We start from the raw sequence: 25,877 nt of genomic DNA, 5'->3' as shown, positions 1-25,877 counted from the left end.
GTAATATAAGAAGGGCATATAAGATAGAATTATATGTGCATTAGTAGCTAGTCAATGATAAGAAATTGATTGTTATGTATGTGCATGTGCTAATTGTTTAAGTGTTACATTTACATGTGCATAAAGAATTGTTTGATTCCACCAAACTTATTGATTATTGAACCTTGTTTATGTTTTGGCTCGAAAATCGTTAGTGAGACCTTGAATTGTTTATTTCAGGAATAAAATGTTTCTTTCCAAGTATACCAACATAGGATCCTTCGAGAAACTTGATATAGAAACCCCTGATATTTACGTGAAGAAAATTGTGTTTGGATGTGAATATTATGCTAAAGTTCAAGGGCAACCTATCCTAATGAGAAAGGATATCATAGCAGCCACTATCGTTAATTGCTTACCTAACAAATTTCCATACCTAGAACTCAAGGAAAAGTTTAAAAACATGCATTCTGATAATGGAACTCCAAACTTGGCTAAGTATGGAACTTGGGATGGTAGATGGAAATATGATTCAGAAATTCTGACCACCATTATTGAAGCGGCAGAAAGTGGGTTTAGAGACGGTAAAATCGTAGGGAGTCATGTTGGGGATTCAGTTACAGAAGAACCTATGGGAATTAGTGTAAATAATGACCTAGAGGAAAATGATGTAGCTGTGGAGAATGAGAATGTAGGTGTTGAGGCAGAGAATCCTAACCCAGCGGTTCATGAGCCAACCATTGAGATCTCTAGTGATTCGGATGCAGAGCTCGAAAGTGAACAGGAGATGGCAAGTGAGCCTAATCAAGATGAATACATGGGTGAAGATGCAAACCCTGAGGAAGACCCCGATGAAGACCCTGAAGAAGAGTTCGATAATCTTGAGATCTAAATTTCACTTCGCAAGTTTCAGGAGCAATGGATAGGCAAGAGGCCACAAATATTTTGAAGTCATAAATAGTTAATTAGCTCTTTTATGTTTTAAAGAATAAGTAGCAAAGCTACAACTGTTTAAGGTTTAAGGTTATTGAAGTTTGAAATATTCTTTATTATTTTCAAGGATGTAATAAACCTCTATGGAGTTAGCAATAAAAGTTAAAGTTTTCAAAGAATTGTTCTTTATTCTATTTTGAGGATTCTATAATACCCCAACCTCTAGGTAGTACGTCATGGATTAATCTTCCTATTGGTTGCATATTCAGTGTGAATTGTGGATCAATTTAATTGCCACAAAAATATTAAATGATTTGAGTATATAAAGGAAGTGAGGGCCAATCTAGACCCTCATGAACAATATGATTCAAAATGTCATGCCTTATGTGCAGTGTGTAAATGTCTTTCGTGAATTATTGAGGATAATTATTTTTCAATGATTATTGCATCTTGTAGATGATCGTTGCACCTTCGTAAACGATTGTCGTGCCTTCGTAAATGATGTGTATTAATGTGAACATTGTTGGTTGAGGCGATCTTTATGGTCAATTCAAGTATTAAATTGTATGGGATAACGTATAAGTGATGTTTCAAACCTAAAGTAAAATATACTAATTGCAGGTCGCGTTCTAGAATGGCCAACAACAATGATCTAGCTGCTGCGATTCGCCTCTTGGCGGAAAAGCTAACCCAGGAGAGAACTGAACGCCCTGATTCTGCAGGGGAAATGTTTGAAAGACTTTCTAAGGTTAAGCCACCGTATTTCAAGGGGCAAGCAGATCCAACCTTCCTGGAAAACTGGATTAGGGAATTTGAGAAACTATTTGAGGCTGTGGGTTGCCCTGGGAATATGAGAGTAAGTCAAGCTGTCCTTTACCTGAAAGATGAGGCCGACCTTTGGTGGAAGGAAAATGGAACTAGACTAAGTGCTGCTGAGGGATTCAATTGGGATTCGTTTATTGTTGCCTTGAGGGGGAAATTTTATCCTCCTTTTATGAGAAAGCAGAAAGCGCAGGAGTTCATCAACCTTAGGATGGGGAATATGACTATTGCTGAATACTATAGCAAGTTTATAGCTTTATCGAGGTTTGCACCTGAGGTTGTAGCTACGGAGGAGCTGAAAGCTCAAAGGTTCGAGCAAGGGCTGACTGATGAAATTCAACTGGGATTAGGTGGGGAAACCTTTACATCCTTAGACATAGTGTATGGGAGAGCTGCTCATATTTATGGTCTGCAGTCTAGAAGGGACAAGAAAACTGTGGTAATTGGGGAAAAGAGAAAAGATTTTAATGCTGGGGGTAACCAAGAAAACTTTAAAAGGAATAGGAACGGAAATGGGAATGGAAATGGAAATTTCCAAGGAGGAAACAAACAGGGGCACCACAACAACTCGAACCAATCTGAGAGAATGCATCATTGCAAGATGTGCAGTAACAATCACCCTGGTAAGAACTGCAAAGGAGAATTAGTGACCTGCAACTATTGTCAGAAAAAGGGGCATAGGGAGTATGAGTGCTTCACTAAGCACAGAAAGGAACAAAATAGTAATGGAAGTGGAAACCAAGTGGGGTTTAACCAATCTGGAGGTCAAAATTCAAAGCCTGGAGGGGCACAAAGCAATCAAGAGAACTATAATAAGCCTGCAAATGATAACAACAACCCGAATAAAACTCCAGGAAAGTTGTACATGATGAATCAGAATGAGGATGAACGATCTGCCGATATAGATTCTGGTACTTTTCTATTAACTCCGAGCAAGTTAAGCATTATTTAATTCGTGGTGACTTGTTCTTTTGTTTCGTCATCTGTTGTGAAAAGTCTAAAGTGAGTAGTTTTAGTGAAATAGGAATCTTGAGGATAGAATTCGTCGAAAGTGAATTTTGGTTAGCTATTCCCTGAGGTGAGTTACGAGGGCGTAACTCGTTTTCTTTAAGGGGGGTAGAATACGATAGAAATTCGCGCTTTTTACCCATTTTATGGAATTTTTATGCATTTTATTGCTTATTTTAGCAAATTTTACAAGTTGATGCAAAGCAAATAGATTCTCCGCATAAGAAAAGGTGTTCATGAGTAACACAAATAGCTTTGAGTTGGCAAAAGAGTGCACATCGGTGGCACAAGTACTTTTCTAGTAAGAATAAGTTAAAAGCTTTTGGGGAAAATGCGGGAAATTTCGTGTCAAGTTTCGGGACGAAACTTCTTTTAAGAGGGGTAGATTGTAATCCCCCGTAAATTTATAAATTTTATTAATATATTTTAACGTATATTATTTATATTTAAATATAATTTATGAATTTTAGTAATAAATATATAATTAACGTATATTTATTTTATTTTAAGTACGTTCTAAATATTTAACGATTTTTGAAATTCATAATATTTATATATTTAATGCATATTTAATTTTATTTAAATATATTCTAAATATTTTAACGTTTATGCAATCAAGAATAATTTTAGAATTTTATGTTGAAAAGAATTTGAATTAGGAAAACTCGTTGAATTCGGAAAAACAATCCTATTCGGTTTGACTCAAACACTCAAATCCTAAAACTAAATCCTAATGCTAGCCCAATTGGGTAAAGCCCAAATAATATGACCCAAAACATGTTACTCCTTTCCTCTCTTCCAATATTACGTAAAAACAAAATCAACAAAACTTTTCTCCCTATTCACGTGAACCACAAAACCCTCTCAAGCCTCCTTGTTGCTACTGTTCAGCCGCCACCCTGAACCCTCGCCGGCGACCACCGCCGTCCGCCCGCGCCGCCAGTAAGCCAATCCCTCCTCCTTCTTCGTCGTCCTTCTTCTTCATCGTTCTTTCTTTCTTTTCCTTTCGTAGTTCTCACCATTGCTTCCCTCCCCTTTTTTCGTTTCTGATTCGCGCAGCAACCCTCTCGTCGCCGCCGCAACAACCGCCTCCGTCGCTGCAACCCTGACCGCCGGTAGTCTCTCTTTCCTTCTCTTTTGTCTTTCGTTCTCTTTCTTTTTCTATTTCGTTTGTGGCACTCATTCGTGCCCTGTTTATGCCGACAGCAACCGCCGCCCAACAGTCGCAACCACCAACCCAGCCGCTGCCGCGCCGCCGTGCCCCGGACCGCCGGCCGCCCACTCTCTTCTCTTTAGTTTGGTTGTTTTTCTTAAACCCTAAGTTATTTAAATGTTTTAATTAAGTTTATTAATTTAATTTATGTTTCTTGAATTAAATTTATGATTTTTATGATTAAGTTATGAAATTTCAGATTATATGTTGTTGAAATTAATTTAATTATTTTCAGATTTATTAACTACGTTTAATTTAGGGTCTTAATGAAGTTTTATTAATTTAATTCATACTCCTTGAATGTAAATTATAAGTTATCATGATTAAATTATATTTTCAGATTATATATTATGTTTAAATAATAAATTTAATTTTCAGATTATGTAATTGAATTGAAATAAGGAATTTAATTATTAAAGCATGGATTTTTAAGGTTTTAATATTCTAAAATCATAATAGAATGATTATATATTATTAAAGCTATTATTTTTATGATTTTAAGAATGTTGATTATGTTTTGTGGACGTTTGAAATTATTTTATATTGCTGGAAATTTTAAAAGGGATGTTTTATTGGAGTTTAGAACGTTTTGGGATCATTAGGTTAATAGTTATTATGCTTGGAGGTTATTTAGTTAAGTTTCGATATTGGGGATGGTTCAAAATGTGTTTAGGGTGTATTTAGAGTACTTTAGTATTGCTGTAAATTGTTGGATATTGATTGGGGAATTTTATTGGTTGTTTTTAGGCGGAGAATTCTTTGTAGGCGACTTTTGAATTCGTTAAAGTGGCCTATCAGTTTGTTTACACAAGGTACGTACATACTTGTGTGCTTGGATGTGTGTTGTATTGAGAATATGATGAATGTATTTATGAACTTGTTTATGTTGGAATTTCATGTTCAATGTCGTTGAATTAATGCGTTAAGCATAGAACTTTATTTATAAGAATTGAATCATGTTAGCATGGAATATTGATGCAAGCATGTTGGTTTTGGGGAACTTTATATTATTTAATATTGGTTTAGATCTTTATTGATCGTTGTTCCTCTTTAGATTTTCACTACTTTATAAGGGCCGAGGACCTTGTTTGGTAGTTGAACCTTATACCTAATAAAGATTTTTAAAATATGGATAAAGGAATGATTAAAATAGTTGGAATTGACTCTTGGTTGAATGTTGTGATCACTGGTTTAATTCAAAGATAAAAGAAGTTGTGTTTACTTGTTGAATATAATATTTATGTTTGATGAGTCATAACCAAGTATTAAAAGTTAAGTCATGTAAAGTGAAAATGAGTAGCAATAGCTTTAGACTGTGCACGTCTAAAGTGACGGACAATCAGGAGTTGGGGTCATGGGTAGCCTATGGCTTTTTCTGGGGCCGGATTGATCACCGGTTCTATTTTTATTTAAAATTCCCTCGATATCGCAGGTCATTGGGGTTTACGGAGTCGCGCCCGTACCTCGTCTTCCTTAGTGAAGAAGAAGAAGTTTCTAGTAGACAACTCAGTCCATTGACTATTTCAATTAAAATAATGTTAATGATACAAAGGTCTAGTTCAGTCAAATATAGTCTTCAAGTCAATATATTTTGATTATCCTTGCTTATGTTTTATTTAGTACCATGTTAGGATTGTTCGTTTAATAGAATCATGTTAGGATTTTTATTGATTTAGTATGTAGTACTCAGCTTTGCTGATTACTCGTTTTTGCTTGTGCATGTTGATCATGGCTATGCCTTATTGATCCTGTGATGACCCAATCTTTGGTGAGCAGTCTCTAAGGATCAATAAGCATTGTCCATCTGCAGGTTTGAAGATGTTGCATCATTGGGATCGGGAATAGAGAGCTTGTATTTAGTTTTGATTTGCTAAGTTGACTTGGGTTTGTTAATTGGGACTTTAAACTTGTCGTACTATTTATATTTCTTTATTTTCGTTGGATGATTTTTGGGATTAAATCTGTAATCGATTATTTATAAACCTAAAGTTAGTTTTATGTTTTCCGCTGCAAAATTCTGAATAAGCCGTTACGTTTTCACACGGGCGATAATGCCTTGATAATTCTCTACGTTTTATATCAAAAGGTTATTTTAGAAAAGAGAGAATTGTCGGGGTGTTACATAGTCAACCTATCCACCACTACCCAAATGGTGTCATTTCCACTTTTCGACTTGGGTAAACAAGTGACAAAGTCCATTGAGATACAGTCCCACTTCCAACTCGGAATCTCTAAAGGTTGGACCTTCCCTTGAGGTCTCCTATGCTCAATCTTAACTTTTTGACAAGTCAAACACCTTGCCACGAATTCAGCCACTTCATTTTTCATCCTTGGCCATCAATAGACCTTCTTCAGATCCTTATACAGCTTGTCACCTCCCGGGTGAACAGAATATGGTGTATTGTGACCTTCTCTCATTAACTTTTCCTTTAGTTCACCACACTTTTGAGGTACGCACCAGCGTCCTTTATACCTCAAACTTCCATCCTCGTGGATCTTAAAATCAATCTCCTTTCCTTGCGAAATCTTTTCCTTTATCCGCTCTAACTTAACATCACCGGTCTGATTCTCCCTGATTTCATCAAACACCGACGATTGGATGGTTAAGACATTCATCATACCCTCGGGGCATTCTCCACTCATTATCTCTAAATTCAATCGCTGTATGTCCCTACACAGCTCGTTAGCAACTACTAACGCATTCACACCATGACTTGATTTCCTACTCAAGGCATCTGCGACTACACTGGCTTTTCCCTCATGGTATTGAATATCCAGATCATAATCCTTGATTAATTCCAACCACCTTCGTTGGCGCATATTTAAGTCCTTCTGTGTGAAAATGTACTTCAAACTCTTTTGATCCGTGAATATCCTACATTTCACACCATACAGATAGTGTCTCCATATCTTCAATGCAAACACTATGGCGGCTAACTCTAAATCATGGGTAGGGTAATTGGATTCATATGGCTTCAACTGCCTGGATGCATACGCAATCACCTTCCCGTTTTGCATCAACACACACCCTAAACCATTCTTAGAGGCATCACTATATACATCATAAGTACCGCTTTCATCTGGAAAAGTTAACACTGGCGCGGTTGTCAATCGCGTCTTTAAGGCTTGGAACGCCTCCTCACACTGGTCATTCCACTCAAACTTCGCCTCTTTCTTCATCAAGGTTTTCATTGGTTTGATTCTAGAAAAGTCTTGCACAAAGCGTCTATAATAACCCGCTAAACCAAGAAAACTTCGAATATCGGTTACACTCTTAGGTGTAGGCCACTCACTAACGGCTTTTATCTTTGCAGGATCCACTGCAACTCCTTCCTTGGATACGAAATGTCCTAAGAACGCAACTCTCTCCAGCCAGATTTCACACTTCGAGAATTTGGCATACAACTGGTTATCTCTCAGGGTACTCAACACTGACCTTAAGTGTTCCGCATGATCCTCCTCATTCTTAGAGTAGACCAGAATATCATCTATGAAAACCACTACAAACTTGTCCAAGAATGCATGGAATACTCGGTTCATTAAGTCCATAAAGATTGCAGGTGCATTGGTTAACCCCAAAAGGCATAACTGTGAACTCATAATGACCGTATCTAGTCCTAAATGCAGTCTTCGGTATATCGTGCTCTGCGATTCTCAACTGATGATAACCTGACCTCAAGTCAATCTTTGAAAACATTCCCGCTCCTTTCAATTGGTCAAATAGGTCATCTATCCTAGGAAAATGATACTTATTCTTAATTGTGACCTTATTGAGCTCCCTGTAGTCTATACAGAGTCTCATACTACCGTCCTTCTTCTTCACAAACAAGACTGGTGCTCCCCAAGGCGATGCACTTGGTCTGATATAACCTTTCTCTAGCAATTCTTCAAGTTGACCTTTTAACTCACTCATTTCTGCTGGAGCCATCCGGTATGGGGCTTTTGAGATAGGTGCAGTTCCGGGTGCTAAGTCTATGGTAAAATCAATTGGTCGATTGGGCGGAATTCCTGGGATATCTTCCGGAAACACGTCCAGGAATTCACTCACCACTGCAATATCCCCTGGTTGCTCTTTCATCACGTGGTCTAGGTTATTATTATTATTATTATTATTATTATTATTATTATTATTATTATTATTATTATTATTATTATTATTATTATCTCTATTCTAGAAGGGAACTCCTGAGTTCATTTTAGTAAATGGATTTTTGGTGCCCCCTATAAAATAGACTATAATACCCTTAATAAGTTTTTAATTTAATTTAATTAATTAAACATTTAATTGTAATAATTCTAAAAACTGATTATTTAATGCATGTTGTAAAAAAAAAAATTCAATGCATGTGACAACCAAAAGTCAACAATAATTTAATTGAATTCCTCTAATAAACATGAAAGCAAGTATTAAGACATTTAAAAGAAAATGGATCCATCCCTTCAATCTCGCATATTTTTTTTTATTACAAAACCAAACTTAGTCTTACTCTTAATCACACCATAATTTTATATCGTTATACAAGCACTTTGCGGCAAGAAAAATAAACAAGTAAAAAACAAAAAAAAATTACGTTTTTTTTAGTTAATTTGTTATTATATTAATTTCTAAATAGATTTTGTTACATATAAATACATTTTTTTTTAGTTTTAAATAAATTTCCTTACTACATGTTTTAACAAATGTACTTACTTTTAAACACGTGTAGCGTGTATATAGGACTATGTTTTAATTAACACATTAGAGAAGAAAGTCATTGAAATATTATTTTAGTTTATTACGATCAAACTTTAGTTTAGTAACTTATCACTTAGGTGTCCACGTAATATATCGATAATACCCTTACAAAAATTGTTTAAAAAAATTATAATTACTTGCGTATATATCAAATCATATTTTTGAAAATATCGGTACGCCATAGAATACTGGTTAATATTACTATTATTATGTACTCCCTCTGTTCCAAAATGTACCTCATGTTTACTATTCATATGGTCTACGTTTAAAAACTTTGACCGTAATTAATAGTATGATTAAGAGTATACATGTTAACTTGTGGGATATCATTGGGTTCGTTACAATATAAATTTTCTAAATATCAATTTTTTATAATTTTTACTAATACGAAATTAAAATTATTAACGGTCAAAGTAGTGCATTGGAGACCGCGCATAATGGAAAAGTGAGGAACATTATGGAACGGAGGGAGTATATCGTTGTTTGAAAATTAGTACACACTACGGAGTACAAGGTTAAAAATGTGGAATGAATAAATAAAAAATGTGGAATGAATAAATAACTCAAGTTTTCTACCGTAATGTAGAGTTTTTTTTTTTTGTATTTAGTTTACCCCCAATACTAGATCCTCCACTGTCCTGGATGGATATATTTATTACAAACTTTTATATAAGGCGGTCTTACACAAAAGACCACCTTGATGTCATACAAGTTAAACAATAAAATCAATTAGTTAAGCACTGGAACTAATTAGTTAAGCATTGAAATTAATTAGTTAAGTAATGAAACTAATTAGTTAAATACTAGAATTAATTAGTTAAGTACTGAAACCAATTAGTTAAACAATGAAATTAATTAGCCAGTGAAGCAGTAGAACTAATTATTTAAACAATTTAACCAAATAGGTAAACAGTTAAAGTGATCTTTCCGGCAAGGCGATCTTACACAAAAGTTACTATATATTTATTAGCTGTACAAACCAATAAACAATACTAGTGTAAAAGTCGTGGTTGTCGCATAGTGTATCCCTATATAATTCATTGGTATCACTGATGAATCTCCAATTTCATTTCTCAATCTAGAAAGCTGAGTTCAAATACGTACCCCCTTAATTGGGTATGGATTTCAATTTAAAAGGAGTTCGCGAAACTGCCAAAACACTAGTATGCCACTTTACTGGTATCTCCAAGGGTGTTGGGCGTACTAATAACCAAGCCGACACAGGCATCAAAGGAGGTGAAATATCTAAGGTTGTTGATGCTGGTGCTAATAATCAAGTCGATGCGAATGTTGTTGTTTGTGCTAAAACCAAAGCGGACTCGTGCGACGAAAGAGGCATCCACTCAGACTCGACACCTCCGTCAAAAGAAAAGGCCAAGTCGCATCAAGATTTTGTTGGTGAGGAGATGAAGTCAACGGCCAAGGGCTCACACACCATTAGCCCAAAAACACCCTGCTTGAAGCGCGAGCGTCCAAATAGGAAACCCAAAGTAGTCATTACTAAACTCAAAAATGAGATCCCTGGGACATGTCACCATCAGATCAACCCAAGATCATGCTCACCAGCAAGGAAGTACCGTAAAACCACAAATCAATCCGACTTCGCCACCCCAAAATCAACCAACAACAACAACAACGGCCACCGACGGACCCCCAAGGTAGCGGACAAAGCGTCCCTGGACAAGTCCATTAGCATCAAACGCCGTCGCGAGGACTAACAACTAATAACTCGTCAGATTCTCTGGTTCTCTCCGCATTATTATATTTTTAATAAAAGTTACAGATTTCTAAACTGGAAACAAGTACAATCCTCGGAAATTAGGTATTTCGATCAGTTGTCTTTAATTGTTTAATTCTAGTATGTATGTTAATTTCAACGACTTTACACTTTCTCAGTGTAGTTGGTCTGTTTCTACAATTGTCTGGGTTTGTTTTTGAGTTTTTGAGTTTTTGAGTCAAGTCACAATTATTGTTCATGTACTTGGATTCACGGAATATAGTCTAATTTGAGTTATCCCTTAATACTCGCACCGTTTTGACTTTTTGCACTATTCACTTTTTGACTATTCACATAATTCACTTTGACCCTATTTTATTTATAATATATGAAAACCAATGTTACTATATAATATATTGTTGGCTTCATCTTAATATATATTTTTAAAATTTTAAAATTTTATAAGTTTTTATAATATGTAGTTAAAGATATTGGTGGTCAAATTGTGCATTGACAAACGTGTCCAGTCAAAACGGTGCGAGTATTAAGGACGGAGGAAGTATGAACTAGTTTTATGGAATGCATACAAAAATCATACTCGGGATCGCGATTTTATTTTTAATACGTACATTTGTTTATTTTATTATTATTATTACTTACTCCCTCCGTCCCAGAATACTTGACCTGTTTTCCTTATCGGGTCGTCCCTTAATACTTGACCTGTTTCTAAAAATGGAAATATTCTAACAATATTATATTATTTCTCACTCCACCCCTATTAACCCACCTACCCCCTACTCCATACAAAAAATAATTAAAAATTCAACCCCTACTCCCCCCAACCCCACCCCTTAACCCACCTCCCACTAACTACATTAAAATTATACCCCACTATCAACTACTACCTATTAAATTAAATAAGTCAATTCAAGTCCCTTAAACTCTATGTCGGTCAAACCGGGTCGAGTATTCCGGGACAGAGGGAGTATTATACTATTTTGTGTAAAAGATAACGTATAATATATAGATAAGTTTTTAATGTTCAAACTTGAGGGGTTGAGTTCGAATCATTAGTGTCACATGACACGTTCACAATTTATCATAATCGTAGTTGGTATTCTAATTGTGATTAATGCTAATTTTGTTTTGGTGTAAAACATTTTCATTGAAAAGATTTTAGTGATCAGTTAACCCCATGATTGGGGTCCAAGTTTTACAAAAAATCACCAATTGGGATCTCGCTTTTTTTTGGGTCAATAATTTGGACCTCATCTTACTTTTCGAAAACGATAAAGGTTAAGCCTTGTCACAATGATGACATGACATGCTTATGTGTCATGATTTAAATTGGAAACTAAAATATTTAACTTATATAATATATTATACATGTTTCAGAAAAGGTAGGAAAATCTTAATATTCTAATTTGTTTTCTTATTTATATCGTCTACCTTATTTACATATTTTCATAGTAAAAATATTGAATTGATAGTAAAAATATTCCGATGACACATAGCCCACGTGGCGCCTATATGTACCAATTAAACTGCGACACGTAAGATTGTTACAACTAAATGTTGTCGCAACTTACGACCTTTATCATCACCCCTTACTTTTTTAGTCAAAGTTAACTATAATAGTTAAAAAGATGTTAAGTCTTTGGGTTAAGAAATAAGAAATATAATTATAACATTTTATTTTTGTAAAAATACAAAACTAATTAATTAAATTAATTAATTGTTATTCTTACACCTCAAATATCCCCCTCTTGAACAAACATAATCGGAAACTACCAACACCGGATTAATTTATATTTTCTTTATTAATGAAGTTCGTCCATTATAGTTCACAGTTCAACGATAAATTGATAAAAAAAATGTTAAGTAACTAATTTCTATTATTTACATAATTTTACTTAATTCGAAACCAACAAAACCAAAATGTTCAATGAATGTTTTAACATAGAGCTATAAAATGGGTCATGTCAAGGGCGGCTCGGGCCAAACTTAATGAAATTGGTCTGTTCGGGTCATAAACAAGTCATATTTAGTCAGTTCAAGTGACCTATTTAGCATACCCAACCTGCTCCGACCCATATTTTTTTAAAGAAAATGAGTATACGGGTCACATCCTAAAATTACTCAGTAGTTTGTATCAATCTATCATACTTTTGCATGTCACCCCTTTAAAAGGCATCTTCATTTAAAACAATAGCCGAATGTCATTTACTTTCAATCAATTTAGAAATCATGCAAAAAGTTTGCTCTCTTTAGGTGATTAAGGTATAAACATCACGAAATAAACATAAAAAAAAAATCAAACCATAACAAATCGATCAAAATCAACACAAAAACAATAAAATTTAGCAGCATTAATATCATACAAAATACAAAATTAACCAATTCAATCATAAATCTCACAAAAAATCACTTTTTTTTTCTTCAGGGGAACAAAAAATCACAAAATTAACAAGTACCAATTAACTCAAATATAAAGACAAACAAAATAAACCCAATAAAACCCCTAAAAATTGGCAAATAATACTACTTATTAACTCATACAAAGTAACTCTTATAATTTATTTTTGGTTTATTTGATTAGTTTGAATAGTCAACCTTGAGTTAAAGGTGAGTTAAACTACCATAAATCTAAACTTAGGTCCCAATTATTGACCCAAAAAAAATGAGGTCCTAGTTGATGATTTATTGCAAAACTTAGACCCCCAATAATGGGCTTAACTTTGTAAGAGCGGATCTGTTGTACATGAACACTACTATGTACTACTTTCGTTTAAAATGATATTTGTACTTTCCGTACGTATAGTCTATTTTATAATTTTATTTACCTTGTGCTTTATTTTAATTTATTTATATATGGACATTAAATTTACTATTTCACTCTTCTTAATCCCTAACATTTACAACTTTCCACTCAATTTCTCTTGCTTTTTTCATTTGTTTTCTTACACTCACCCACATTTTTACACATTTCTTTTACTTTATCCATATATTATTATATTCATCTACCTTTTTACACAATTTTCTATTTTATTTTAATATTTGTGCAAATTTTACACGAAGTTGTAGTTCGCTATAAGCCCTCACGTGTTCACATGATCACACAAACCATATGAGGTCTCCTTAAGTTATTGTTATAGTCATTTCTTAATAGGGTGATAATAATTTGCGCTTGAATTTATGCTATGAAATACGGAGTATTACCAAAGTAATTAATTTCCGTAGTCAACTAGCTAGCAGCATCATTTTTTATCGGTGCAACTAGGCAACTAGCTAGTAGCTTAATTTATTGGAAAAATCACCTAAACTTTCGCTAAGATGGTTGCTAGAGATCCATTTAATTAGGCGGAGAAGGTGCTTTTTTGACATATTAGAGCGAAGACGAATATGAGGTTGCAGCTAGGAATGGTCCTATGACAACAAAGTTTTTCTTACTGTTTAATCACTTATTAATCAAATACTACGTACATATTTTTTTTAGAAAGTTATTTAGATTAAACTTAAAACTACTAAATTAACAGAGAAAATGGTAGAAAAAGAATGCGATAAACCAAAACCATGTCTCCGCAATTAGCAATCGATGACGACAAGAAATACTGACTTAATTGGTCCGGTTTCTAACACGAGCAAAAGTGTCGTCAAGAATGAGACTTAACCACAAAGCCCAAACACAAAGGGGCGGATTTTGAACAGTTTTACGTGGGGGGGTTAGAAAAAAATTTAGCAATAAACTATGTAATTATACAATTATACACAAATTTTAGGGGTCGTAACTAAAAAATACACTATAAAATTTTCCGGCCGGAGGACCAGGCCCACCCCAACACAAACTAAGATCCGCCATTACAAACACACAGTCAAATCCTGAATGCCTTAAAAATCAACTGATCAAATTAAAACTCAAAACCGAGTCGAAAAGCCCTGGCAATTAAGTTGCGTCAAACGTCAAGGATACAACAAGCTAAGGTGCGCCGAGCACATCAAGGTGTGCTGGCTCAACTTGCTCCGCCAGGCGCAGTAAGGTCTGGCCATCCAGAGTGCTAAGCACCCAGCTTTGACGACCAACGCAACTTACTACGCCAAGCGCATCGGATTTTACAAAGCGCAACAGCTGGCCATGCATAATGTGTTATGGTATAAATACCCTTCATTTTCAGATTGAAAGAGGACGGAAAATTGAATTCAAGCGCCAAACGCTAATGGACCTGCTATTGCGCCTACGTTTGGGTGCAGGCTTGTGAGCAATGCGACGCTTTTGGGTATGCTGTCAAGCACTTGCGTGTGGGCATGCGGCAGCACCCAACGTATCATGGCCTTGTACGAGTGATGCTACCAGCTCGCACCAAGGCTAGCTAGTGGCCCAATAGTATTTACGCGCTTATAAACGTGGTCCGTGTAATGCCCAAGTCCAATGCTTTGATCTATTTAATCCGTTGAGCTGTTATTTGATCTTTCGGGCTAAATTAGACATTTTGAAAGATTGGATAATGCGTTAAGATTTTCAAGTCAAGTCAAATAACTATTAAAAAATTGTTCTAACGTATTTTCTTAATAAGAACACATCTGGGTTCTAATTTCTAGGCCAAATAGTTGACTTAATTGGATTAGTGAATGTGATAGTGTAGGTGACTAGCTGCTACAGTATTAAAGAAAAACACAGAGAATACCCACATGCATGCATGCCCCTTTTATTTTTGTTACGCATCCGTTCTCTTTTGGGTGCAAAGTTTTGATTTTTATCTTAGCCAAATCACATCTTTAACTGTTAATATTTTTAATTGTATACTATTTTCGTTTTAAAATGATATTTACACTTTTTGTTTGTTTTATTGTACGTGCTTTACACTATTTTTTGACATGAAACTTACTATCTTACCCTTCTTATCCCACAATATTTATAATTTTCCACTCAATTTCTCTTGTTTTATTCATTTTTTCTTACACACATCCACCTTCTTACAAATATCTCTTACTTAATTTATCTATTTTTTATTTATTATATTCACCTATCTTTTTACACACACTTCCTCTTTTGTCTTAATATTTGTGTAAATAGTAACTGTAAAAAACATTTTGAAACGGAGGTAATATAAGCAAAAAATATAAAAGTTTATATTTGTGAAAATATAAATCAAGATGAATCTAATAAGTTCTCACATTACTATGTGATAGTTTATGCATCAAAACCGATCAAATAACAGTATATGAATACTAAAAAAAGTCAAAACGCTGCAACTAATAGATTACAGAGGAAACATATATATAAAGCTATGTGTTTAAATTGTTAAAGAACATAAATTGGTGTGACATTATATGTTTTCATACACTATATCTGAAAATATCAGCACGTATCGCATGTATCAAGCGGTAGCATTAGTTGTATGGCATGAATTGAACGTAAAGTTTTATCCTTTTTTCTTGAGTATTATGGTTAGCTGAATTTAGTAGACTGTTTAAGTGTTTTTGTATTGACGTTTACTTGTCTTTAATTAAACTAGTACATAAAAAATTAAAATGGTCGAACTAGGTCAGTAGGTCTATATATTTCTAATCTGAAAAAGTATAAAATTATCAACGTATGTAGATCCACTTAAATTAGCATTTAGTCAATACTCCATAAAGTGTCCATACCTCAGAGCCTTGTTTCAGTTCGTCCATCTTTTAAATGATAAAATATTGTTGGCACTGGAGTAGTGCTCTACTGCTACAGTTCACCTTGACAAAACAAAAGTAGCAAACTTACCACCAAACCGTTTAAGAAGATGATTGCTGGAGATTCGGTAGCTTCTGATTTAAAGGCACGATGGGCACATCAGACCAACAATGAAGCTCCACATACAAGGGACTCACCGGAGGTTGTTGTTACACTAGATCCGGATTCTCCAAAGCTTAGTAAGTAAATATGTCTTCGTTCTTTTTATTTTTATTTTTAGGGGATATATCTTCTTCGAGTCTTCGTTCTTAATTGATGTTCATTTTTTTCCGTAAAAAAAAGAAAAGAAGTTAATGTTCATTTGAAATTTTTAAAATTTTATACCTCCTCGATTATTTCCCTAAATATTGCATGCATTATGTTGATTTTTATACATCCACACATATACTACCTCTGTTTTGTAATAATTTTTACCTTTATTATTTGTACAAATATTAATACATAAATTAAATGAAGAGCATATAAAAGGTGAGTCTGTAAATTAAATATGAATAAAATAAGAGATTGTGTGTAAAAAGACGATAAGATGTAAAATTAATAAAGTAAAATATTGTGAGTGGATAACATGGAGTAATTAAGAAAGATAAGATATTGTACATGGTAGACTCATTTGGTTCAATATTAGTAAAGGAAAGGAAGGGATGAGAAAGTAAGGGAAAAGAATGGAAGAGAGAGCAATCCGTGGACTATGGACCATGGTGCACCAAAAGAACATATGTGCATACATAAAAGAACATGATGCGCTAAAAGAACATATGTGCATACATAAAAGAACATTATGCGGTATAATATTTCACTTTTCTGTTATAAAAAAATAATATATTATTTCACTATTGATTTAAAATATAAATAAAAAAATTATTCATGTTCTTTTCATGTAACCAGATGTTCTTTTAATTATATATTAGTGTTCTTAAGGTGCACCATGGTCCACCTTCTAAATTGCGAAGAGAAAGGAAATGAAAGAAATGATAGGAATCCCATGTTAGATACTACGTACAACATTAGTAGAAAGGAAGGGAAGAGAAAGGTATGAAAAACGTGAATTTAGGATTAAATATTTTTGTTTGACATATTTTGTTTTCTCTTTCCTTCAAATTCTTCCCATTTTTAGAGGAAAGGAAAGTGAAACTTTTATAAAGCTTTCTTTTCAATTCTCTTATTTTCCTTCCGCTTCCCATATAATTTTTGGAACCAAACACAAAAAACTTTATTTTTCCTTTCCTTTTTTATTTTCCTTTCAATTCCTCCCAACCAAATAAGGACGTGATGTTAATTGTCTCAAGTATCTCACTTTGACAATTTCTACTGTTGTTTATCAAAAAAAGATGAGGCAAGAATTAGAAGAAAAAAGTTCGTAAAATATGGAGTGCGTCTGTACCAAGCTGCTTTGGATGGTGACTGGGAGAAGGCGAGCCGCATTTTCGAGAAAGATCGGAGTTGGATAACAGCCCCAATCACAAAACATGAAGATACAGTCCTTCACATTGCAGCAGCGTCCAAACACCCTCATTTTGTCACAAAACTGTTGGGCCTTATGATTGAAGAAGATTTGGAAATAACAAACACAAACAGAAATACGGCTTTTTGCTTTGCAGCATCATCCGGAAATGTAGATATTGCAAAAGTAATGGTGAAGAAAAATCAAAAACTACCAAACATTAAAGGGAATGCAAATATGACACCTCTTTTAATGGCCATCCTTCTTCGCCATAGACCGATGGTGGATTACCTCATGGACGTAACAAATCATCAACAATTAAAGGATCATGATCGCATTGCGCTGCTCACCAGTGCCGTTGAGGCTGGTTTGTTTGGTATATCAACTTTTCAACTTTCTTTTCATCTTACTAGAGTAATTCTCTATGTTCCTATTTGTTTGTCCCACATACTTCCTCCGTCTTTTAATACTCGCAACGTTTGGACTTTTGCCACTATTCATATAATTTACTTGACTATTCCGATCCTAGTGCTTTTTATATAAGATAAAACATAGTCACGTGGGATCTTGTTAGATTCGTCTCAATGTGTATTTTCAAAATATCAACTTTTTATAATTTTTGCATTAAGAGAATTTAAGATATAAATGATCAAAGTTGTGCATTGGCATGCGTGAAACTAACAAACGTTGCGAGTATTAAAAGACAGAGGAAGTACTATTTTTATATATCCGTCTCTATTTGTGTGCTCCATATAGGCATATACTATTGTGTCTGCCCTAAAATATTGCACCATTACTATAAATGATCATATGGCTACAACTTTACACTCACATAAAATACATTTGGCATACCACTTTTATCTCTTCTCAATTTCACTCACTCGTATCTTAATAAAAACACATTTGCTACATGGGCAAACAAAAAGGGACAGAAGAAGTAATGAATAAGAATTTGTGAGCAGCTACTTAATTAATACGACACACTTTTCAAAAAAAATCCTTAAAAAATACAACTACTCTCTCTTTTGCTATTTGTTCTTTACATATTAATTTTAGGATGTCCAATTTTATTTTTTACATTGAAAATCTCCTTTTTTATATTACTCTGTATCACATAAATGTCTTAATATTTTGTCAAAAGTTGTGTCTATTATTTTAACCAACTAAATTCATTAGTTCATTTAATCTATCTCACCTTTTCATTGAGACATTAAATCTTTCACATTTTTTCAATGTCAGATTTTGGTATAAAAGTGAAAACATTATAAATAAACGCAATTGTATTGTTTAATTAAAAAATAGAAGGAATCTCAATCCACGTTAATTAGTCATTAAATCGTGTGCATAATACCAAACATAAATAAAAAAAAGACAGAGAGAGTATCTTATACCAACATTTTTATTTTTTAACACTACCTTATGACAAATTCCGTAAAAATTTTCTTTAGTAAGGCCCACCATGAACGATTTCCCACATTTTGTCTTGACATTTGAAATTATTGAAGTGCCTCTTTATCGATTGTTCAACCAACTGGATTCATTTTCCTCTTTTTCACTAATGAAAATTTTGACGGAATCCGTTTTAAGGTAGTGATATGACGAAATTCGTTTTAAGGTAGTGTTATGAAAGAAAAATTTGATATAAGGTAGTTAAAATAAAATAAAAAATCTTATAAGGTACTTTATTTCCCTACTTCTATAAAAAAGCCGATCAAAGGTGATACAAAAATTTGCGTAATTTTTTGTTCCAATTTTACCCCTTTAGTCTTTTATTAATTACAATGATTAATTCATTAGTTTTCTTTCTTTGCATGCATGACTTGCCAAGTTGACTACCGCAAAACAAAGCCAACAAGGCAACAATTTAACACAAGTCATTTACTTTACTTAATTTTATTTTATTTTTACATGTAAGATAAACGTTCCCTTAGTGCCTCGTTGTCATCTAAGGGCAAAAAAAAATACTACTTTCTCAGTCCTTTTCTATTCTTTAAGTTTTTCTTTTTGGGTGTTCTAAAATGTTCTTACATTTCTTGTATATTATCACATAAATACCTTAATATTCTATCAAAATTTGTGTCATATGATTATTTTAACCAATTAAATTCATTAGGTTATTTAATATCTCTCAAACTTTTTCTATCATAACATAATTTTTTTTCATTTTCCTAATATTAGAATTTTAATAAAAGTGAAAACATTATAAATAATCGTAAGTTGATTTTTTTAAATAAAAAAAATAGAGTAATCTCAATGCACATCAATTAGTCGTTAAAACGCGTGCATATCAACATAAAGAATAAGATCACCAACTTTACATATTTGGATATATTAATTTTTTCCTCCAACAGGTTGGCTTTTTCTTTACGAAGTATATTGTTTGGGAGTCAAAGAATTGTAGAAGTGTTCCCCATGATAGAAGGTATAAAAAGTTATGAACTGTAATGTATTTCTCATATATCTAGGCAAGAGTATGCATATGTACATATTTGGCTTACAAATAAGAATAATACTATTCGTTAATGTAAACAACAATATTATGACATCTTAGAGCAACTCCAACAGTGAGCTACAGATGTTTTGGCTAAGTTTGCCACATTAAATTTCTAACTACAATTGATTAAAGTTCAAATTATCACATTGGTGGACTACAATACTTTGTAGCTTCATATAATATTTAATTTAAATAATATATTTTTTTGAGCTATATTTTTTTAAGCTACGTAACCCAAAATAGTTACAAGGTTTTAACCGCTGCTTATGTTTGTTGTACCAATGACGAACTACCTGTGCTATAGCAAACAAATTAGTCCAACATTATAGTTACTTAGTGGACGTGCAACGCACGTGAGTTTGACTACTCCCTGTCTTCTTTTATTAATTTATAGTCAGAATTGCGTGTAAAATATGCACATAATTTGATAAATTAAGCCGTAGAGTGATAGAGAGAAAACAAGTGGCAAAGCTTACCACTTAATGAATGAAGCAATTTTAAAGGATGTCTCAGAGAGAAATACGAGGCAAAAGAAAAAGATACTGAGGGAGTAATGTTTATGGAAATTTGAAAATAGCATTATGCTTACATGTTTTCATTTTATGCGTAGAATTAGCTCTTAAATTCATAAAGGAGCGTCCCGATTTGGCACTCCTACGGAATTCGAAGAAAAAGACTGTTCTACACACTCTTGCTACTCAAAGGCATCTACATCATGGTATAGTACTTTTATGGGGATATTCACGTTTATTGTTTTCCTCTATTGCCTATTTCATTAATTAATCACCAATTCAGGATAATACATATCGTCTTATTTCATGTCTAATTTACGTAGTTTATCTTTTAATTTCAGGCACGAACATGGGCAACGATAGAAAAGACGAGAAACAGCTGGCACTAGCACTTCAAGTAACCGAGATAGCTTGGAAAAGAGTCATCGAAGAAGATGAGGATGATATCTCAGATTTGATTGGATATCCATCACGACTATTGTTTGTGGCAGCTAAAATTGGGAATGTTGATTTCTTAAGAACACTAATCATTATATATCCTGATGTAATATGGAAAGTTGATGAAAAAAGAAGAAGTATATTCCATATAGCTATCAAGTATAGACATGAGGAGATCTTCAAGCTCATACATGAAATCGGAACCATAAAAGATTTCGTTGCTACTTACATGGATGACCAAGGTAATAACATGCTTCATTTAGCAGCAAAGATTGCACCTCCTCATAGACTCAACTGCGTCTCCGGTGCAGCCTTACAAATGCAACGAGAGCTACTATGGTTTAAGGTACGCTATTGTTCTTCTTACTACAATCTTTTCCATTTTAATTTATTTAATTTTATTTCTAACATTAGGGCTCCGTTTGGTAGGGCGTAAAACATTTTCACGGAAAACGATTTTCCTCTTTTCAATCATTTTACGTTGTTTGGTTGGGTAAGGAATGTAAAACAATTTTTCATCACTCCTCAAATGTGGAAAACACTTTTCCATTTGAAAGGGAGGGAAACCACTTTTCCTTCTTTCCTCCTTACCTCCTTCTCCTTTTTTCCCCTCAATCTTCACAATTTTCTCCCATTTTCCTTCAAGTTACCAAACAAGGGAAAACTAGTTTGGAATTGTGTTTTCCCTTGAAAAATGTTTTCCATGAAAAATCATTTTACAATGAAAACGTTTTACGCCCTACCAAACGGAGCCTAGAAGTAACATCACTGATTTCTAATAGGCGGTCAAGGAAGTTGTCCAACCCCAATATGTGTGGGAAAAAAATAATATGAAAAAACACAAAATTGTCGAGGATAGAAGTGGATCCTTTAAGTCCGCCCAAAATGATGATGTTAGAAGTGAATCTGAAATTGATGAGGTTAGAAGCGAATCCTTGAAGTCCGCCCAAAATGATGAGTATAGAAGTGATGAATCTGAAAGCAATGAGGATAATAGTGAGTCAGAAAATGATGAAGATAAAAGTGATTCCAGAAAAACCCCACAAGCTTTATTCAGTAAACAACACGAGAAACTACGGTTACAAGGGGAGGAATGGATGAAGAAAACAGCAGAGTCATGTACTCTAGTGGCAACACTCATCACAACGGTAGTTTTTACAGCAGCTTTTACCTTACCAGGTGGTACTGATGACAAAGATGGAACTCCAATTCTATTAAAAAAACTTCTTTTTAAGGTCTTTGCAATATCTAATGCAGTTTCATTGTTTGCTTCAACAACTTCAATATTAATGTTTCTGTCAATCCTAACCTCAAGATATGCAGAACATGACTTTATAAAGGTACTACCTTTCAAGCTCATGGTTGGCCTAACATCTTTGTTCGTCTCCATAGCGACTATGATGGTCGCATTCACTGTCACATTCTTCATCACCTTTCAACGTGATTCGATATGGATTCCGGCACCTATTGTTCTACTAGCAGTTATACCTGTTTTGCTCTTTGGTTTCCAACAATCTCCTCTTATTTCGGACATATATTGTTCAACATATCGATCTTGGACTTTGTTTCAGCCAAGTGATAAACGAAAGCTTTGTTGGAATAACAAAAGGCTAAAACAAAAATGTATCACAAATACAATGTGATTTTATTTTTAGAGGATTGTCTAATACTAAGCTACCTCTGTATTTTATTAGTTGACATAATTTGATTTTGACACTACTCATACAAGCTCATTTGACTTTCTTTTGTGATTTATAATAAAAAAAACGGATTTTTCATGAAATACCCCTGAATTTTTGCAAAATTCACCAAATGCCCCTCGACTTTCAGAAATTCACCAAATGCCCTCCACTTTTTAACAAATACACAAGATACCCTTAATGAGCATTTTCTGTCAATTCTGTTAGATTACCGTCAACTTTACCCCTAATTAACTCTATTATTCCTAACTTATCTAATTATCCTAATTAAATTAAAAATAGAAAATAAAAAATCCCTTGTGTTTTTCTCTCTCTCCGTTCATTCTCTTTCCCAAATGAAAACCATGGCAGCCATGGCAGTCACCACCATGGTCATCCCCTTTCTCTCTCCTCATCCCCTTCACTACCCCTATTCCTATTCCTCTCCCCTTCACCAACCTATGAAAATAAACAGACCCAATTCGCAGAGCCTTATATACGGGATTTGATCTGGTGCATCACAACTCCATCAAACAAGGTCTTCATCCCTCTGATTGTATCATCACCATCGTTAATCGTGAATTTCCATATGTTGTTGTTTTCATGGTTGTTGCTTATAACTTTGCGGTGGTGAATATGTTGCCAGAAACTGTAACAGTGATACTAAAATTGGAGGTGGGGCTGCATTGAAGACCCGCTTGCCGCGGCTGTTACGGCTGTGCTCCGATCGATTTTCGTCTTCCCCTGCTTTTTCCGCCGATGCACCTCCTCTCCTTCTCAATTTTTCGGCACCGCCGCAGCAGGTTGGTTGTCGGTATGAGTTGTTGTTGCTTCAATCACCTCTTCATTAATTTCAAGAAATCAAAATCAATTATTGTGAAGGTATATCTTGGAAGATTAATTTGGAGATGAAATTCTCGAATGTCTGTGGAGTTGGTGAGAGGGATTTTGTCAGTGTTATTGAAAGGGACTAAGGGTAAATTAATTAGTTGAAGTAACCCAATTGCACTCCTCCTCTCCAATTGTATTTATGGTTGATTTAATTTCCAGAATTTTAGTTCTCTCTCCATATGTTCCCTGAACTTGTGAGGGTTTGTTTGATTTTTTTTCCCCAAAATTTGTAAGGGAAAGAGGAGAGGAAGCTCAGAAAATCAGAGAAGTTGCAGAGGCAGGCACATGCGAGGTAGGAGACGACAATAGACATATCGATGGTGTGGCAGAGATTAGACATCCATGGAAGAAGGAGAAAGGGAAGATCCATGGAAGAAAGAGAAAGGGAAGATAAAAGGGGCGAGGAGGAAGGTTAGTGGTGGGTTGGCAGTTGATTTTTTTTAATAGTAAATTAGATTAATTAGGAGTTAATTAGTTTAGTTAAGAAAAAAGTTAACGGAAAAGTTAACGGAGCTGACGGAAAATCTTCATTAATGGCATATTGTGTATTAAGTTTATGAATAAGGGTATCTTGTGCATTTGTTAAAAAGTGGAGGACATTTGGTGAATTTCTGAAAGTCGAGGGGCATTTGGTGAATTTTGCAAAAATTCAGGGGTATTTCATGAAAAATCCGTAAAAAAAATATAGTCATGTGGGGTCTTATTAGATTCGTCTAAAAATATTTTTTTTCAACTATCAATTTTTTATAATTTTTTCCTATATATATTTGAAGATATTAATGTTTAAAATCGTGCAAGAATAAAGAATTGTGTGAGAAATAACAAGCTACTATATATGAATGTTGCGTCTTTGTCTTTGTCTGGCATTTTTGTTTTTCTCTTAGAATTGTTATGTTTTTAAATTCGCAAATTTGTCACAAAATTCCCTTATAAAATTCCGGTAATTTTGGGTAAACTTTGGGATTTAATATTGGAACTTATTTTTTGGATTTTAAATTTATTAATTAATTAAAATGATTAAATCTATTACTTACTATATACTAAAAGAGACACCAGGAATGACACATGTCACTTCCTGGTGCAATTTTTTCCCGCCAAAAGCCTATTTCCTAAAATATATCTAATTTATTTATTTATTTAGTTTTTAACAGTTTTTATAAATGATTTATGTATGGAAACAAAATATTGACTTACTAAATAAGACAATAATAAATACCACATAATAACTTGCTTAACATTATATTGAAATATTTATGTCAAATCGGTATATCAATAATAAAAAAATACATTTAGTCAATATTTTGATCAAATTAGCCGCATATAAAATATGTAATACGTAAAGTTTCGCATCAGATGATTAAATATGAATATGTTCAAGATTTATTAATTATGCATTATGTTTAAGAGAAGAAATATTTTATAAACAATATGGTCAAACAATAATTTTAAAATATCCGTGCATGCACGGGACATAATCTAGTTATAATTAAGAGTTAGTTATGATGTTGGACTAATTTACTGGAATCTGAAATAAGGTGACAATTGATATCAATTGATTTAACGGCTTGTTTGGTAGTTGGTCATAAATGGAATCAACGACAATGAATTTGTATGTAAATTTGTAAGAAAAACCAACATCCTTTCCCGTATTATGGCTAGTTCACTCAAAATTATCTCATTTTCTTCATAAATTTCCATTACCAACCATTAGCATTTAGGGGAGTGGTATTGGGTGGGAATGAGCCGTTCCGAGTTAATCTCAGTGATTGGGAAATTTTTCCAATCAAATGGCATTTTCGTAAATAATTGATGTTTTTATTACGAAAATGCCATTAGAGGGTTAAAGTACAGTGACATGTCATCAAATGTGGGCCAAATGTACAGTCATTATTGTACTTTCATAACACATCATCAACTATATAATATACTGTCAACAGCTCACAATATACAATAAGCTTCTATTAATAAAAAAAATCTACAACTATAAATATACAGTCAATAACTTACCAATAAACAATATTGTATTTAGTAATTCAACAACAATCATAAAATATACTGTCAACAACAAGTGGTATACCATCAACATGAGTAATATGTAGTCAATAACTACAAATATACAGTCAACACCTAACATTATACCACCTACAGTTTTCAAGCAAAATATTTACGAAAATGACATTTGATTGGAACTTTTTTCCAATCATTGAGATTAACTCAGAATTTCTCGGGTGGGAATGCAAATTTATGAAGAAAAATCCCATTTTTGAGATTGTTTCATTACCATGGA

At 33.7% G+C, this 25,877-nt stretch overlaps 1 protein-coding gene across 3 annotated transcripts; it reads left to right on the top strand.

The window, feature by feature from the left end:
• The first annotated feature begins 15,987 nt into the window (after positions 1–15,987).
• LOC110800315 (uncharacterized) lies at positions 15,988–24,154 on the top strand. 3 transcript variants are annotated; one of them, XR_008930239.1, is made up of 6 exons: positions 15,988–16,314; positions 17,464–17,952; positions 20,681–20,788; positions 20,924–21,366; positions 21,803–23,237; positions 23,346–24,154. XR_008930239.1 is itself a non-coding variant. In XM_022005628.2 (5 exons), exons 1-5 carry the CDS (start codon positions 16,185–16,187, stop codon positions 22,661–22,663), a joined length of 2,031 nt encoding a protein of 676 aa, XP_021861320.2. In that variant the 5' UTR covers positions 15,988–16,184; the 3' UTR covers positions 22,664–24,154. The 3 variants fall into 3 exon arrangements, 1 of the variants encoding a protein (XP_021861320.2); XR_008930238.1 differs by having other exon boundaries at positions 21,803–23,502; positions 23,825–24,154; XM_022005628.2 differs by having other exon boundaries at positions 21,803–24,154.
• Positions 24,155–25,877: the final 1,723 nt, after the last annotated feature.

The sequence above is a fragment of the Spinacia oleracea genome, chromosome 3 (assembly GCF_020520425.1).
Source record: "Spinacia oleracea cultivar Varoflay chromosome 3, BTI_SOV_V1, whole genome shotgun sequence".
In the NCBI taxonomy this organism is placed as follows: Eukaryota; Viridiplantae; Streptophyta; class Magnoliopsida; order Caryophyllales; family Amaranthaceae; genus Spinacia; species Spinacia oleracea.
Note: the sequence above shows the minus strand (reverse complement) of the source record. Positions and strands in the feature narration are given on the sequence as shown.

Coding starts and splice junctions, on each gene's coding strand:
- LOC110800315 (XM_022005628.2), top strand. CDS start 16,185: ATGATTGCTGGAGATTCGGTAGCTTCTGATTTAAAGGCACGATGGGCA. Junction 16,315..17,463: donor TCCGGATTCTCCAAAGCTTA/GTAAGTAAATAT, acceptor TATCAAAAAAAG/ATGAGGCAAGAATTAGAAGA. Junction 20,789..20,923: donor TCAAAGGCATCTACATCATG/GTATAGTACTTT, acceptor TTTTAATTTCAG/GCACGAACATGGGCAACGAT.